The 16,756-nt window shown below is 35.3% G+C and overlaps 1 protein-coding gene across 3 annotated transcripts in view; it reads left to right on the forward strand.

Moving 5' to 3' along the window:
* Positions 1 to 16,756, forward strand: part of LOC117419459 (apoptotic protease-activating factor 1-like) — a 73,859-nt gene that overhangs the window by 36,823 nt on the left and 20,280 nt on the right. For 2 of the 3 annotated variants that reach the window (XM_034032212.3, XM_034032215.3), the window contains 5 exons: positions 1,691 to 1,816; positions 2,092 to 2,211; positions 9,296 to 9,421; positions 13,182 to 13,307; positions 13,528 to 13,674. In XM_034032212.3, the coding sequence (XP_033888103.3) occupies positions 1,691 to 1,816; positions 2,092 to 2,211; positions 9,296 to 9,421; positions 13,182 to 13,307; positions 13,528 to 13,674 (645 nt within the window). Of the gene's footprint in view, positions 1 to 1,690; positions 1,817 to 2,091; positions 2,212 to 9,295; positions 9,422 to 13,181; positions 13,308 to 13,527; positions 13,675 to 14,110; positions 14,201 to 16,756 lie in introns of all 3 variants that reach the window. The other variant, XM_058986224.1, reaches the window with a different exon arrangement.

Genomic DNA, 16,756 nt, shown 5'->3' on the forward strand with positions numbered 1-16,756 from the left:
TTTTATAATTGCTATAACTTATATTGACGTGAAACTCTTTAAGGAAAAAAACTACTTTATCTTAAGAATATTCTGTAGTTTAAGTAACGTAAAACTTGTACCAAAGAAAATGTGATCTCAGATTTACTTATATTGGTAGTCAACAGCCTTAAAGCAGCCCTAAGTGTTCAGTCCCTTAAGTTATCAGTTGTCCTGGTTTCACTGTATATGTTTTGTTGCAACAGTAACAGAATCTTTAACTGAACTAACTGCCACGAAAACATATACCGATAAGAACACCCGCTGCACATCCTACTGGAATCTTTGCCAGGTCTGACACTTACACTGGGACGACTATTTGTGAATAAATGTTTGTGTTGTATTAAATTATTTAAAGTAAGAAAAACAAGAGGGAAAAAATGTAACATCATGATGGGTTTTAAAAAGTAACACATGCCCACCATAGTGATAGAGACCTATTACCCACTGTGGTAAAATTGTACATTCATAATAGTTGTTGAATCTAGCCATTGGCAATCTTGTGTTTTGTTGTTTTCTTTAGGATTTAAGTAGCATTGTAAAATAAAAAGCATAAATAGAGTTACTGATAATAAATGCACACTGTTGCCTGTTCTGCTGTTAAAACACATTCATAGCAAAACAGTTTTCATAACCTGCAATTCAAGTTATTGCATGTTTTGAGTAATCTTATTTCTTTGAACACAAATCCCACCATTTCTCCATATCAACAAGTCCATCTGGCCTTCACTAGTCATTTGTTGTTTTGTGTTTTACTTTTAAATTCATCAAGTCCACTATATATTGTTTATTTTTATAATTGTTTTGTGTTATAATTAAAGTTGATGATTTAGTTAATATCTGAATAAGGTGTCGTTTTTTTTTTTTTTTGTATGTTCGGTTTAATTTTGTTCAGTTGTAGCTTTGATAATATTATTTTTTGGTGGCGTGATCCCTGTGCCATTGAAATAGGATTAGAGTCATGCATACAACCTAGTAAATGTGTTCATTAACGTTACATGCACAGTACTCAGTGCTGTAGTCCTCACGTGTAATGTATTTGTGTTTTGATCCATGAGTACGTCATCTGCAGTGACCCCACCATTTTTAATGTTGTGTCATGCAATTCAATGCCAAGTATTTATATTCACAATCCATTCAAATGCAGCTACAATATATAACAAAGCTTTGCAACAGATTTTGACAGGTGGGAAAAAGTAATTATGCAATGTAATTTGCACTTAGTGTGCACCAGTTCTTTCATGTACAGGCGTCTATTGTATTTGATGCATACCCCCAGTGACAGGGATATAGTTGAAGCAGCCAAACACTTTAGTGTTTTACATACAGTATATACAATCTAAAGAACCACCTATTCAGTTGTGAAAGTGTTTATCACAAGTTACTGCCAGTGTCACAATCTGGGAATATAGCTGCCTATTTGTCAAAAGGATGAAAAGAGGCGACTGGCTAGGAGGTCTCCCATTGATAGTCCGTTCTCCTGATCGGTATGTGGGTTACAACAGGGAGACAAGATTTGAATAGGGGATTGCAAGTTGGGTAGAATATATATATATATATATATATATATATATATATATATATATATATATATATATATATATATATATATATATATATGCTACTGTTAAATTCTACAGGGTTTTTGTCATTGCTTTTTTTTTTTCTTCAGGTTTTGGAAATGCCCAGTGGTAATGCCCTATGCACTTTAACAGGACACACAAAAACTGTCTTGCATTGCCAGTTCACACCTGATGGACAGACACTTATAACCTGCTCTGAAGATACAACTGTTAGGGTTAGTAATATATCATCCTTTTAACATATTCAAAAAATGATCATTGAATTGTGAACACAAGTACATCTGTGTACAGCTGCAAAGTAACCGTTAGTAAAACAAAAAATTATAAGGTCCAGTATGTTTTTTGAACATATTTGATCTTATTTGTAGCAAATACAACATTAATCAGTGTTCGATCATGTTTTTTTCACATTAAATATTCAATTTAACTCCACTAAAATCTAAAATTACAATAATGTACTGCAGTGTGTTTCTCCTCCCTTTGACTGCAGGTATGGGACTGGAAGTCTTTGGAATGCAAGGTTCTGAAAGGACACAGTGAGCGGGTAAAGAGATTCAGGCTGCTGGACAGTTCAAGGCTCTTGTCCTGGTCCTTTGATGGAACTGTTAAGGTAATAAAATGCTGTGGTAACTATAAAATAGTCTGGATAGTGAAATCTGTTCACAAGTCTTTAAATACATAAGATAAGGAAGTGAGTACAAATCAGTCTTCAATGCTAGTTCATTTCCTTTTCTGTTCCCTAAATCCAACAGGCTAATGAGTGTTGATTTATTTAAGAACAAAAATTGTGACCGCAAGAATGTGTAACCTTTTGATGTTAGTGTTGATTAGTATTTAGAACCGCATAGTTTTAACAGTTTAATAAGGCAGTGTTAAATGTGTTTATGTTCTTTTTAGGAATGAAATATAATTATAAATATCAAACATTTCATAAATATAATTTTGTTCCGAATAAGAATATTTATAATAATTGTTTTCTCTTGTTAAGCAGCTTGCACAACAATGTCATTGCAAACTCCAGAACCAAGTTAAAATATACAGTATGTTTATTAAACTGCATGACTACATCAAGCAGATATGAGTAAATTATGTTATTTCTAATTACATTGTGTCAAACTGGTTCACATTTAAATGTTATTGTTGTTGACACATCTTGTTTATAAGATGTTTGATTTTTCAATTTATAAAATGTGACAATACAGCACACTTTGACACACAGCACGCTGTTAATCCAAACTTTAATTAGAAATGCTTATAATTATTCATCACACAACAATCTCTCTCCCACAGAATATTAATTACTTCCCTACAATCATGCATTCTGTAGGTCAGTCCACTACTTGTCAAAATTAATCAAGAAGGTTCTTACAGAATGATTGAAATGTTAAAATTCTGATTGAAAATGTCAGATTGAATAGATTAACATTTTGAGATTGAATAGATTAACACTTGTTTTCCTAAAAGGCGAGTGATTTGCAACTCTGTGGACCAAAGCCCACTATCCATCCACTAGGCAGAGACAGATGGAGTGGGCACCAAGGCTCCAGAATAGCTGCGCACAATGTGCACCAAAGGCTTTTGTTGGGACCCAAAGGTTTTCTTCTAGCTATAATTTTTTTAAAGCTGACAGGAACATTCTCATGTCCGCATCAGCTGTCCCTGCCCTCCCACCCCCTCCTCCCCATATTAAGATTTCCCCCTGATATTGTTTTTTAAACAACAGATAAAGGTTGTGAGCATTCAGAGTAATGTGTTAAAACAACATACCATAGTAATTATAGTATGTCCTAATGGCGCTCAGTCAGTGACGTTGTTTTAAAAGAATTATGTTTGTTGTATAATCATAACATGTGTTTAATATATGAGTGAAACTGCAGAGTTTTTCAGTTAGTTAATTTTTGCACACCTAATCAATTCTCTTACAGATATGAAGTGAAATAGAAAGATTGTCTAACCTATACATTTATTTATTAATTATTAATGTATCATTATTTGGTTGGGTTAAATAGCCATAATAATGCCATTCTTGTCAGCTCAAGTAAGTGTATTTAATACATTTTTTTAAATCGCTCGTTTTTTGGAGTCGTTACACTGCTGTGCCATCAAATCAAATAAAAATATATTTCTAATCAACAGCTGAGTTTCAGTACTATAAATTATTGGTTTCTAGAGCATAGCTATAGCTCCTATTGACTTTGCTAGGTGGTAACAGGCAACATTCAGAATATTTCACCTAAATGTTTGTGCCTATAACAAAGGTTCCTTGTTAAAAGTTAAAATGCAGTAAAATAATGTATTTACTGTGCTAAATACATGCCACTTCCTATAGATTCAAGGTTTAGTTTTCACAGCAGATCTGTTTTTAACATAAAGGCCATTGCACACTGGGTCCATTCCGTCATCCGAAAAAGTCGTGCGTCAATCCATTGCACACTAGGTGCGTTAATATCGTACTTCAAAACTCTGATTTGCAGGGTAGGTTTTGTAGTAAATATACATAGCTTCAGTATTTTAATAAAAAATAAATACAATTATGTTGTTAATTCTTACATAACTTTGAACACAAAAACATTTTAAATGTAGTATAAACTTAATGATCAGCAAACGCTACATAAACTTTATTCTTTCGTGCACTAAGATGAAAGTTAAAATGTTTGTTAATTATTACATTTCTACTAGATCTAAAATAATGTTGTTGTGCAATACATAAAAAAAACCATTATATTACACAACTGCATACAGTTGTCATAGCATCAGAAACCATATGACCAGTATTTTATTTCAAACACTCGCTCCTGTAATAAATATATCTAGAAGTTGGGAAGTTAGCAGTGAGCTACCGAAAATACTTTACCATAATGACCTTCTACTCTCTGTGTATGAAGCCAGAAATTCCATCACTTTCATGTACTGCCCTTCTTTTCTGACTGTTAAGCCCTGACCGCTCTTGCCCTGTCACGCTTCTTTCTCTGAATAGTGTCTCGCAGGTTAGGCCATTGTTTCTTTACTTCCTCGACTACAATTTAAATAAAGAATTATATGCTTGTAATAACCTATACAGCACAAAATACACATGTTTATGTATACTATCAGTTCATAATTTCATGTTTTCTAATACGTATTATTCACGCCCAAGTCCACGACAATGTCTTTCCATATGTTTTCTTTTTTTTGTAATCTTTGTTGGATTTATCATAAAGTAATTTTTGTTTGGCGACACACACAATTAGTTTTTCCATTTTATTCAAGGAACTGCAAGAAACCACGTGTCTTCCCAAGTGATTATCTTTGGTCTATGTCATTTTTAACGCATGTCAAATCGGATCAAATCGAACTTCTTTTCATTCCAGAATTGACGCGTCACCGTCGTACCACAATTACGGACTGTGCAAGGTGCAATAAGGAGTGCACATGATTGTTTTTTTCTTCTTAGACTCACGTTAAAATCGGATGCATGATCGGATCCAGTGTGCAATGGCCTTAAAACTCTTGAGTAATAATGTCAGTACACCATGCTAGTATACTGGTATGAGCTGTACCATTTTTCCAGTGACTTCTTTTCAAGCTGGGACTTACTTGTGACCCTCTCGTGGCATACTGAAAAAGATGACAGCTTTTTTTATTGCACATTACAAAGATTAACTTTAATAGCAGAATGCATTAAAAAAAATCTTGGTGGGACATGCCGTGACTTGCTTGTATAGTCAACTTGATGTGCACTAGGACAATGGTCAAATCTTTAGATTTTATCGTAAACGAACAATGGCTTTTACCCTTTTATAATACTTTAAGATTTAAAGATTAAACACCACAACAAATAATTTCCCATTTAAGTTGAAGGAAGAGCCCATTTACAATTGAATAGTTGCATAAAAAGTATATCATTTTATAGGGAACTTTAGGCTCTGTAATGATCCCACTCTCTAAAGGGACATATATGTAATTGAGGGAAATGGTTGGTTTCCTCATAAATCATGGCAAGTGTTCAGGCGCTGCTGCTGTTTAATACATTTTTATATTGTAATGTAAACTGGAATATAGTTGCAAGCACTGTACATACTGTAGATATGATAGTATGAATTAATGAGTTGGACCATGTTCATAAAATTTCATAGAAAAGAATAAAAAACAGAAGACCAACAGTGATATTAAAAATGGTATATGGTATTTATAAAAATGCATACACAACTAAATCAGCATGCTGTGAACTGAGACACAAGAATATGAGAGGAGACAGGGAGGCCCAAGGAGAATCAAGGAGGCAGACCCTGCCAGTGAAACCAGAGACAGAGTAGAGCATAAAGAGTATAGTAAACGAGAGACGAGGAACTAGTGCAAGAGATTAGTGCAGTTGCAAACAAGTCGGAAGTCTAGGGTGAAATGTACTAAACATGTGCAATGCTGTTAACGACTTTTTAGGGAATGCTTTACGGCAGCAGTTTCTCTGCAGTTCAATCTTAGATGAATATTTTATTATGGGCGTTCCTGCATACATTTCTCAGATATTATAATGAGATATACTAAAGCTGCCAACAATTGCGACATTTACAATTGCATCAATTTTTGTTAAGAACTTTTGAAAGCATGTTTTAAACAGTCACAATTGTTGCTGGTATTTCCCAGTCTGCTTTTTCTTGTGTGTTGCCAGTTGTGCTCAATGTATTTTTGAGACGAACATCCAAGTACCTCATTTTCACTAAAGTCAGGGTGTACTTACAAGCCTTGAAAACAAATTTCTATAACACTTCTGGTTTTCCCAGTGTGTTGGGAGCAATAGACTGAACACATGTGCCACTAACCCCTCCAGCTCATTCTGAGCATCTGTATAGGACCATGATCTATTGTGTTAATTGTCTAGGGTACTAAGTAGGCCAAGTTAAAAAATAATAATAATTAAAATTAAATAAAAAAAAAAAACCCTAAAATCATTTAGTTTCAATTTAAAATAATCTTTTATTCGCATTGTACACCAAAGTGTACACTGCAGCAGCATGATTTATTTTGTGTTGCCAGTAGGCTAAAGTAAAAAGAAAGTGTGCTAGGTATTAATTTGATTTTACTACCGTACTATATACTGTATAGGCCTACTGTACAGATTTATATTTTTACATAATGTAATGTGTAGCCTACCCAAAACAAATAAATGAGAACTATAAATGTATGTGTGTGCGATTTTATTGTATTGTTTTTATACCTGACACCTCCTTTTGGCGGACAAACATATCCGGTTTAGCGATGGGCTACTATATGATTGTGAAGAGTTTTTTGGGGGTGAAGGTTGGGGCCCCACTATAGAATCTGATGGGATTAAACTGCATTTCATATATATATATATATATATATATATATATATATATATATATATATATATATATATATATATATATACACACAGTATAAATATATATATATATATAACAGTATTAAAATAGGTCAAATGAAATCAGAACAGAATTCATTTTATAGATGACGTTTACATTTAACAAAAACAATGTTATTTTGACTCTTGCACCATTGCATGTATAGACGTTATCCTTCAGGCACCCTGTGCTGCAGCAAACCACAACTCAACTCCCGCTATTAATTTGAACAATGTTGCAAGAGTCTCGCAATGTATGCTATAGATCTTGATAAGAAGACGCAACAAATATTTAAATTAGTATATTGCGGCTCTTTTCATGATAAAGTATATATGACAAAATGTATGCTTTGCGAATTGTCACAACAAAAATGCAAATTGCGGTATGTTTGCGCTGCGACTGGCCCATCTTAGTACATCTACCCCTAAGTGCTTGTGACTTTAGCAACAGAATAAGGGTTTCCCCCTGACTACTCTGAGAACCGCCCTCGCTGAGGTGAGGCCAAACCGATCGACCTCCAAGGCCGGGAAGCGAGGAACATCTCCCAAAGGGAAACTAAGGAAGGATAGAAGACGAACTAAGGTCTCCCTGGCTTACTGAGACATCTAATTGAGAAAGGTCAGACTAAGCTGACTCTCCCAGGCCGCATAGACAGTGCCTTGATCTATGCAGGGAGAACAAAATCGCTGGAAAAGAGAATATGAAATAAACACATAAAGAGGGCCAGCCCCCTCCCCCCCCCCCCAGCTCCAGCCCCCCAAAATACACCAAGGTTCTACTCTTGAGTAGTTCTGTTTCTCCAATACTGAATTTGAAGCATTCTCTGAATCAGAATCCACCTTGTGTAATCTGAGCCTGTAGAATTATAATTCCTGTCTCGTCTCTAGTACTACCTGATTCCAAAGAAATCACCTGATTGACTTTTGCTGACTCCACCTTCTTCATACTATTATAGACCAGGTGGGACCAGCAGACTTTGGAATCAGGCTCAGATAATAGGTAAATTCGTATACAGAGGAACAAAACCTAGAATCACTTTAAAAACAATGGACATTTGAAGCTACTTACTGTACTGTTTAAAATGCTGGGCACTGTTAGACGTTGACCTCAAAAACCTAATGTGCGTGGAATGCATAACAAATCTGTTCTACATTAATCTCATTATTGTAATCCCTCTAGAGACCAGTTCAGACACAATCAGTACAATCTTTTTCTAAATAAGCTACAAAGTCATTGCCATATAAATTAGTATTATTTTCTCTCCTGGCTAGTGTTAAGTCCAATATTATTATTATTTGTTTATTTAGCAGACGCCTTTATCCAAGGTGACTTACAGAGACTAGGGTGTGTGAACTATGCATCAGCTGCAGAGTCACTTACAACTACGTCTCGCCCGAAAGACGGAGCACAAGGAGGTCAAGTGACTTGCTCAGGGTCACACAATGAGTCGGTGGCTGAGGTGGGATTTGAACCGGGGACCTAGTGTTGATCCCTTGATCAGTTGTCTTTAGACCACTACATGTAAATGGTATGATCAAAATAGAATACATGCAGTTTCCTGAACAGGGGCATTCGCTTACAGCTTTAAGTTATGTGCCCTGCATTGAAAATAAATATGCAAATTTAAATTCTAATAATGCTTTGGCAATCCAGTAACTGGATTTTTTGGGAGTTGAGGGATTGTTTTACAAATATTAGTCAAAGCCTTAGCAAATTAGACATATATTATAAGAGTAAAAACTGAATAATGATTTTCAGATGTCTATGTTTATGTTCACATACTGTAATTGATAAAGAAAAAGCGAAGGTATATTTCACAAATATTAATAAAAACTATTCTCTGCATTTCTTATACAAATATAACATGTACCAAAATATTCCTCATATTTTTTTTTTTTTTCCGGGAGGGCTTATCACACGTAAAGCCGTCGTAGATGGTCAAATATGTGAGCTTACCTTGTGCACTGAATGCAGGCCTGCCACAGGGCTCCCCTAAACCCTGCCAGGTACAGACAGGGATTGTAGTGACCACAGACCGTACATTACTTTTGCAGAAATTAAAGGTTTGCAGACATAACGGGGTTTAACTAGTTTTGATCAAAATACAGGAGAAAATCTGTCCTGGTAGTCCAAAAAACAGGAGAGTCCTGGCAAATAAGGGATAATTGACAGGTCTGTAGTATCCTATTGAATAAAAAAATGATATTGCGCAATATTCCGTAGGCTGGATCTGGCCCGCGGGCTGTATGTTGGACACCCCTGTGCTAGGGTGTTCATCAACACTGTGGTAATCAGTGAATGTCTTTCAGTCCCTGCAAACTCTCTCTGTTTCAGGTCTGGGACATCGTCACTGGTGAGATGATCCAGGACTACTTCTGCCATCAAGGGGCGGTTCTGTCTTGTGACGTGTCACCTAATGGAAATACATTTTCATCTGTCTCTGCAGACAAAAGTGCCAAGGTGAGTGAAGAAGATAATCGTATTCCAATGCATTAATCTGGATGTAAAAGATGCTTAGAAACTAATCAGGGACATTCTTACAAAATTCAATGGACACACTATATTGTGTAAAATAAACACTTATACATTGCATAATGATTATATTGAAGTCTAAGTAGTTGAATTTGTTGTCCTGATATAATTAGAAAAAATAAGGTCATGCACAACCATTTTTTAACAATAATAATAATAGGTGAGCTATTAAAAAAATGTCATCGGATAATCCTAACATATTGGTTTTGGTAAAAGAACATTTACAATTTATGATGAAAGTGTTGAACGTTATGGAATAATGTATTAGTATTCGATCAGATGCCTACATGACCTACTCAACAAGAATGATGAGAAATTCTCCATCATTCTCATATTTTATCATATTCATCATATTCTCATATTTTTTTTGTCTTAGTTTTCCTATTTTACAATCAATACTGCATTTTCTTTTTGGCCTGTCTTTGTTTTACTCCAATTTGTATTAATGTTTATATAATATATAAACATATATATATATATATATATATATATATATATATATATATATATATATATATATATATATATATATATACTGTTTTAATTGTTCTATTTTTAAAACTGTTTTTTTGTCTTAGTTTTTCAAATTTTACAATGAAACTATTTCCTTTTTTTTTAATTTTCAGACACTTTTAATTGTTCTATTTTGAAAAACTAGCTTTTTTATACAATTAAAACACATTTGCACCTCTTAAATTTCTGTTTTATTAAATTTTGTATTAGATTGTTTTTAATTTGAATGTTTTCATTGTAAAAGCACTTTGGAATCCTTGTGATGATAGGTGCTATAGAAATGTGAATTGTTGTTGTTGGTGGTAATCATTTAATAATGGCCATGTATCCCTCCAGTTAAAATTAAACACCATTCAGACATATAATCAAGTTTATTTGGTGTACCCCTGCTTAACCATAGTGACTCAAAACCCCTACAATGCTGTCCATGAAGACACACTTCTAATTTCCGTGTGCAGGTATAGCAGCCTCCCCCGGTTTGCTGCCCTTGATTGGAATGAGCAAAGACTTCTAATCAACGACTGGTGCTTGTACTGGCTATGAGCCACTAACATACTCAAGACTTCAGTATAGGGTTAGTGGTAGAGCACTTGCATGGAGAGCAATAGGCTGTGGTTTAAATTCTACGTCTTCATCACTTTTTTTTTATTGTGGCTATTACTGTTTAAATGTATTTATGCATATTACCACCAAAAGCCGATAAAACAAAAAAACGACAGTATATTAATGAACCTTTTTTAAAATAATTTGAACAAATCAAGCGCTCCAATTGGCCAAGACCTAAGTAAAATTTGTAGAATAAAGAATAATATTACTTAAAAAAAAATATGTCTCTAATAACTTTGGAGGTATTACAATTACACAGAAGCTTTGACATGAGGTTATCTGGTACAAGTACTTGCATGCCAGTTTATGTTTGGATTTTACTTTGTAAAATATATTTACGTTTTATATTTATGTATTGGGAATTGCATTTCAGTTTGCTTAGACACGTGGGAAATGATTTGCTAATGGCTGTACGCAGCATAAAGCAAATTACTTAAATATCCATCATTTTGAGACATACACGTAAAGTTATTAAGGCTATGTTAATGATTGCGTCATGTGAGAGAACTTCATTATAAAACAGCTTACACAGCTTCATTATAGAACACCTTATCTTTATTGTATTTCAGAGATCGTTAGTTTAGCTGTCAAGAGAAATACCCCATATAATTAAAGTGCTGCATCTTTAGTTGTGAATGAAAATTTGTAGACGTCTCTGTCTTTTGAGGATTCCTGTAATCCAGGTTGTTTTATTCGTTCTTTGCATACACAAGCAAAATCCAGTAACTTATTAATAATAGTTTTACTTTATTTTGTTTTGAACTCTGTTGTCCTAAATAAAATGTGTCATTATTATGCAGGATTTTACATAATACATTTATAATGTTCTTAAAGCTATAGTAATAATAAATGGGAGCATTGTCTACAAATTTGCTATACTGCTGTGCTGCATGATTCTCTAGGTCACATATGATTATTGGTATTGTCCAATAAAAAATGAACTGTTTAGGGCCACTTCATACAGTATACTTGTTCCACTTTACAACCGCTGTTTGTTTCATAACAAATCAATAACATACTTACTGAATGCCTGCTTTGTACAAGGTTTCACCAGGGAGGATGTCAACAGCATGCCCCCTCACAGACAGTCCTCAAACAATCCTAGGTGAATTTAGCATGTATTAAACCAAAGTACTAAGTGGAATAGGGGCTCTCAAGACAAAGCCCCTGGTCTGGATGGCATATACCCAATAGTACTTAAGGAAACCAAGGAAGTCATCAACAAGCCATTGGCAAAGATTTGTTTTACAAATCAATCAAGACAGGAGATGTCCCACCTGATTGGCACGTTGCAAATGTAGTACCCATGTTTTTAAAAAGGGAGATAAGGTGCAAACAGGAAACCACAGACCCATCAGCCTCTCCTCCATAACATGTATAATCATGGAATCAATTGTAACTATCTATATAGCAACGGCATCGTAAGAGACTTGTTTGAAGAAAAACTCATGTTTTGTTTTTTCACTCAAGTAATTTAATACATTCCAAAATGTCTTTTTTTGTACATGAAGGACTGAGATTGATAAGCATATAATGGGTATGCAGCAATCTTTTATAATAGATGGAATTATTTAGCATCTTAAATCGGTTGTTGAGCTATCCCTATTGCACAGTGACAACCTGCAAAATATCGCACACCTCAGATTATAAACCAACAGACAACTGCTGGGACAGGAGCAGTTTGGTGTTCTTACCATAGTTGACTCCATTGTGCTTAGCTTTACGGGTGTATGCTTTCTTAAGTTTAGTTTTTGCCATCTGTGAGACAACTGCCCAGCCTATCACCTCCAATCTTGATAAAGCTGTACTTTCATACAGATCCTTGTGACAGGATGGCTGCAGTGCGCAGGTGTGGTGACGTCAAACCAGAACAGAAACCAAAACAAGTAATGGCGGGGCAAACTGAAACGCTACGGCGTTCAGCGCTCTATTAAATAATAACAAAAACAAATGATTTAAACAAAACAAACACCACAAAACAAAAAGGCGCGTTGGCCAAACAAACAGAAATAAACAAGTATAGTGCTGGTTTTTAGCCAGCACGTCTAGCAATTAACTCTGTTTTAATAATTTTACCTCCTAACTCACTCGTTCTCCACTCTCGAACACCCTCCTCCTGAGCGCAGACAGCTGCAGGATTTTATATTCTGACTGAGGGGTTAACTAGCTATCAATTAATTATTATCTTATTACCCCTCGGCCATAGTCTGCACGAGTTTAATAAGGATGTGTGACTGTCAGCTAGTTAAATAATCAGTAGCTGATCAGTCACGCATCCTCACGAGGTTTTAATAATCAAAAGACAAAACAATAACAAATAATATTGGCTTTCGCCGTCATATAAACATATAAATCATAATATAAATAAATAATAGACAAAGGGGTGGGACACTCTGCCACAATCCTCAAATAAGAAGCTTGCAGTTCTGGAGTGTAAAGTGTCAACACTGTAGAATGATGATAAAGTGCATTGCACCCATTGCTCTGGCCCCTGAACCTGTTTTTGCTTTAAAACTTAATTTCTGTATCCTGAAACGCAGCAACATTAAATCTTCTATTTACTTCACAGATCTGGAGTTTTGATTCCACTAGTGCCCTCCACATTCTGAATGGCCACAAAGACTGTGTTCGGAGCTGCCGCTTCTCCTGGGATAACCAGTGCCTGGCTACTGGAGATGACAACGGAGAAATAAGGGTATGTTCATTTTGGTCTCAATTTTTTAAAATGTGCTTGCTTTAGGTTGCTATGGAAGACCCTATTTGATTTGTGTTACATAAATGATATACATGGTTCTCCAGTCAGGTGAAGTCCTCAGCACTTGGCCCTGCTAACATCAGTGTTAAAGGAAGCTGGATGGATTACAAGTTTACCCTTGGACTGCACTTCTAATGTCAGTATATTTTCTTTTGCATAGATCTGGCGTGTGTTTGATGGTTCTCTGCTTCATATTTGTGCAAGAGAAAATAAGGACTCTTTGGAGTCCCTGCATGGTGGTTGGATAACAGATCTACATTTCTCCCCTGACAGCAAGATGCTCGTTTCTACTGGAGGTTATATTAAGGTAATTTGTTTTGGATTATTTATACTTCGCAAGACTGCAGTAGCTTGGCTCAAATATCCACATTTGTTATTATGTATTATTATATTAGGTGCACCTGTACATTTAATTCCCCAGCCTTGTGTACAGTTTAGTTTTTATTTTATTGACCATAAGGAAACAAGAGAGGTGGAATGGAATGTTTGTGCTCTAGATGTGCTGAGTGTTTATTCCAGTGTCCCCATTTAGACAGGAAAATAATAAAACCAATCAAACCACTGTTTGCATGTTACACATAACTCATTTGTAATATTTATAAACAAGATTGTTTTAATGTGGCTCCTTTTCAATTAGTTACTTAATTTGGCTTTGCATTAATGCTTTATTTAGAGACTGTCATCATTCCTTAAGCTCTAGAGCAGCCAACAGATGACATTATGCTCTTCCTTCATGCTGTTAGTGTCCTGCTACTGTCTTAATTAAGACTGCTCAGAGATGTGGCTCGCCTGTGAAATCGCATAAACAATCTGGAAAGGACATACACTTACGGGTAAAGTAGTGTGACATCACTCTTGGGAGTAATTGCACTAATTGAAAAACTGGAAGCATACTAATGTACTAGTCTAATGATGACATTTGAGTTCTGCATCAGACATATTGCACAGGAAGATTACATTTTAAAATGAGATCAAAGTTCTGTAAAACTGTCAACAAATTTGACATTATTTTCAGAAACTAATATATGTTTTTTTGTTATTTAAGCAACAATGATGTAATATTCTTAAGCCAGTCCGAAGGCTTTCGGTAAATCTGATGGTAAATGTAAATAAATAAATAGTGTAGCAAAATAAAATAAGCAACTCGTCTAACTACCTTTGTATGCTACCCATTGTGGGGGAGACATTCTGTTGTCTGTCTTGCTCTTGATAACTCTGGTATGATTTTATAGACTGTAATGACATGTTGCTGTGTGTAGATCATGTGGTACTCTTTTGAATTGTTGATTTTTAGAGGTGATGGCCCCAGGGATAAGGTATGTAAAAAAAATGTGTTGTACTATGACTATACATTGTCATGATGATATACTTTCTGTTTAGTAGTGGCACCTAATTGGTTGCACTATTGAAGATTATATGGGGGAAAAATAAACAAGAAATTTGAATACAAATTTTCACATTATATACTGTTATGTACAGCTGTTCTAACTACATAACATTAACTAAATTTGACTTGCGTTCCAAACGTAATTTTAATTAGTGCTACTTATTTTTGTATGTAACTATAAGCACATATTACAGAGTAAGGTTCGATTCCTAGGTGACGACATTAGACTAACTGTAAAACAGCCATTGGATAGCCTACACACCCTGTTGGTGGTTTCAGCTTACCCGTGATTCCCACAAGGCTTTGCAGTGTGTCCTATTTTTAAATCCAAAAAAGATTCACTCGTACTGTGCAAAGTATAAAGGTAAGTAAGAAAAGTCCTTAACAGTGGCAATGCATAAACTAGACGTATTGCCTGAGCTAGATAAGTGTTTCTCAAAAGTGAAGGGGGTGAGTGAGATTATATACAAACTCCATCAGTTTTCTTCATATCGGTTCAGTACTTGCTTACGCTTGAGATGAAATGTTAGTTCAGTTGAATTGTGGTTTGCTTCAGTAAATAGATATATAGATCAATATGTTTTTTCATTTATGAATTTTATTTAGATTTTAGTTTCCCATCCAAACTGAACAAGTATACTGAAGAAATGGGGGTGTCCGGGAATAACAGCTTTTGATTGTTTAACAATTACACTGTATCCACTACAGCTAGCCACAGCATACACACAGCACAGCAGACAACTACGTGTGTACTCTAACTCAGCCCCTCTTAACTAAGGAGGTTCTCCCTATGTTCTATCTCCCCTCACACTGGATGTAACCTCATTCGGTTTCCCAAATAAACCATTCAGACACCAATGGGAACTGTAAAACCCCTGTAGCATGTTGCCCATATACTACTGTGACAAGGCGTCTGAGCGAAAGTATGTGAGCCTGCGCCTCAGTAGATCCTTATTCCCATTTACCAGAATTTGAAGGCTTTTATTATATAAAGCACATTTTTGGGGTTTTACCTGCAGTACTAGCGGGCTGGCCAATAGGGGCATCGGTCTGCAAAAATACACTTTTTTCCACAGCCATAGGTTTTTTATGTTGATCGGTCATTTAAGAATGTGTGCGGAATGTTACCAGAGTTATGGGCTGATTGGTTAGGCAATTGGACTGGAATGATTAAAGCCAGCTCTCTCGCTCGCAAATGTTTTTTTGTTTTTTTTCCTTCTGAGTTTAGGAAGCAAGTAAAGAAGTTGTGTTTTGTGACCTGAAACCATTGTTTTATTTGTTTATGTTCAACAGTAAAAAGCTGTCCTGTGATAACTCAGGTTGTCCTTTTTTGTTGTTTTCGCTAATGGCCCTAGAGGCCAACTTGTAAATAATGTAAATACAACAGCATTATAGTGTTTAAACTCACTTGTGTTTGCCTGGGTTATCAGATGCACCCGCACTGAACCCCAAACCACTAAGAAAGCAGCTGCCTGGTAAGACACTATTGTACACTAGATAGGGACTCCCGAGCCAACCCCAGGGATTGGTTTACCTGCAGCATGATCAGACATAACCCCTGGGTGGTCTAAGCTCCAATATTTTGCATTCAGATCTATCCAGATAGTGTTAGAATCTGTATGCCCCTAGATTCTGAGACCTGTCACATTTTTTTTTATCTCTGCTGTTGGATTATACAATGTTTGGCTATACAAATTATGATATATTGTCTCAGATCCTGGATTAATTCCCAATTTTACACTGTGTTATTATATACAGTGCAGTCTGTTTATAAGAATTCAAAAATTCAGATTCAAAAACAGCTTTTATTGGCTGTACACGTCATTGCACTTGATCAAGTACCGTATTACATATAGTCAGTTTGCCCTGAAATGATTCTTATAAGCAGATTGCTTGATTCTTGGATTATTTTACATTGGTTGGTATAGGAATGATTTGGTCCCAGTGGTTCTGATCACTATATGTGGTTGATTCTTATAAAGTGATTCTTATAAACGGACTG

The sequence above is a fragment of the Acipenser ruthenus genome, chromosome 14 (genome assembly GCF_902713425.1).
Source record: "Acipenser ruthenus chromosome 14, fAciRut3.2 maternal haplotype, whole genome shotgun sequence".
NCBI classification, from domain to species: Eukaryota; Metazoa; Chordata; class Actinopteri; order Acipenseriformes; family Acipenseridae; genus Acipenser; species Acipenser ruthenus.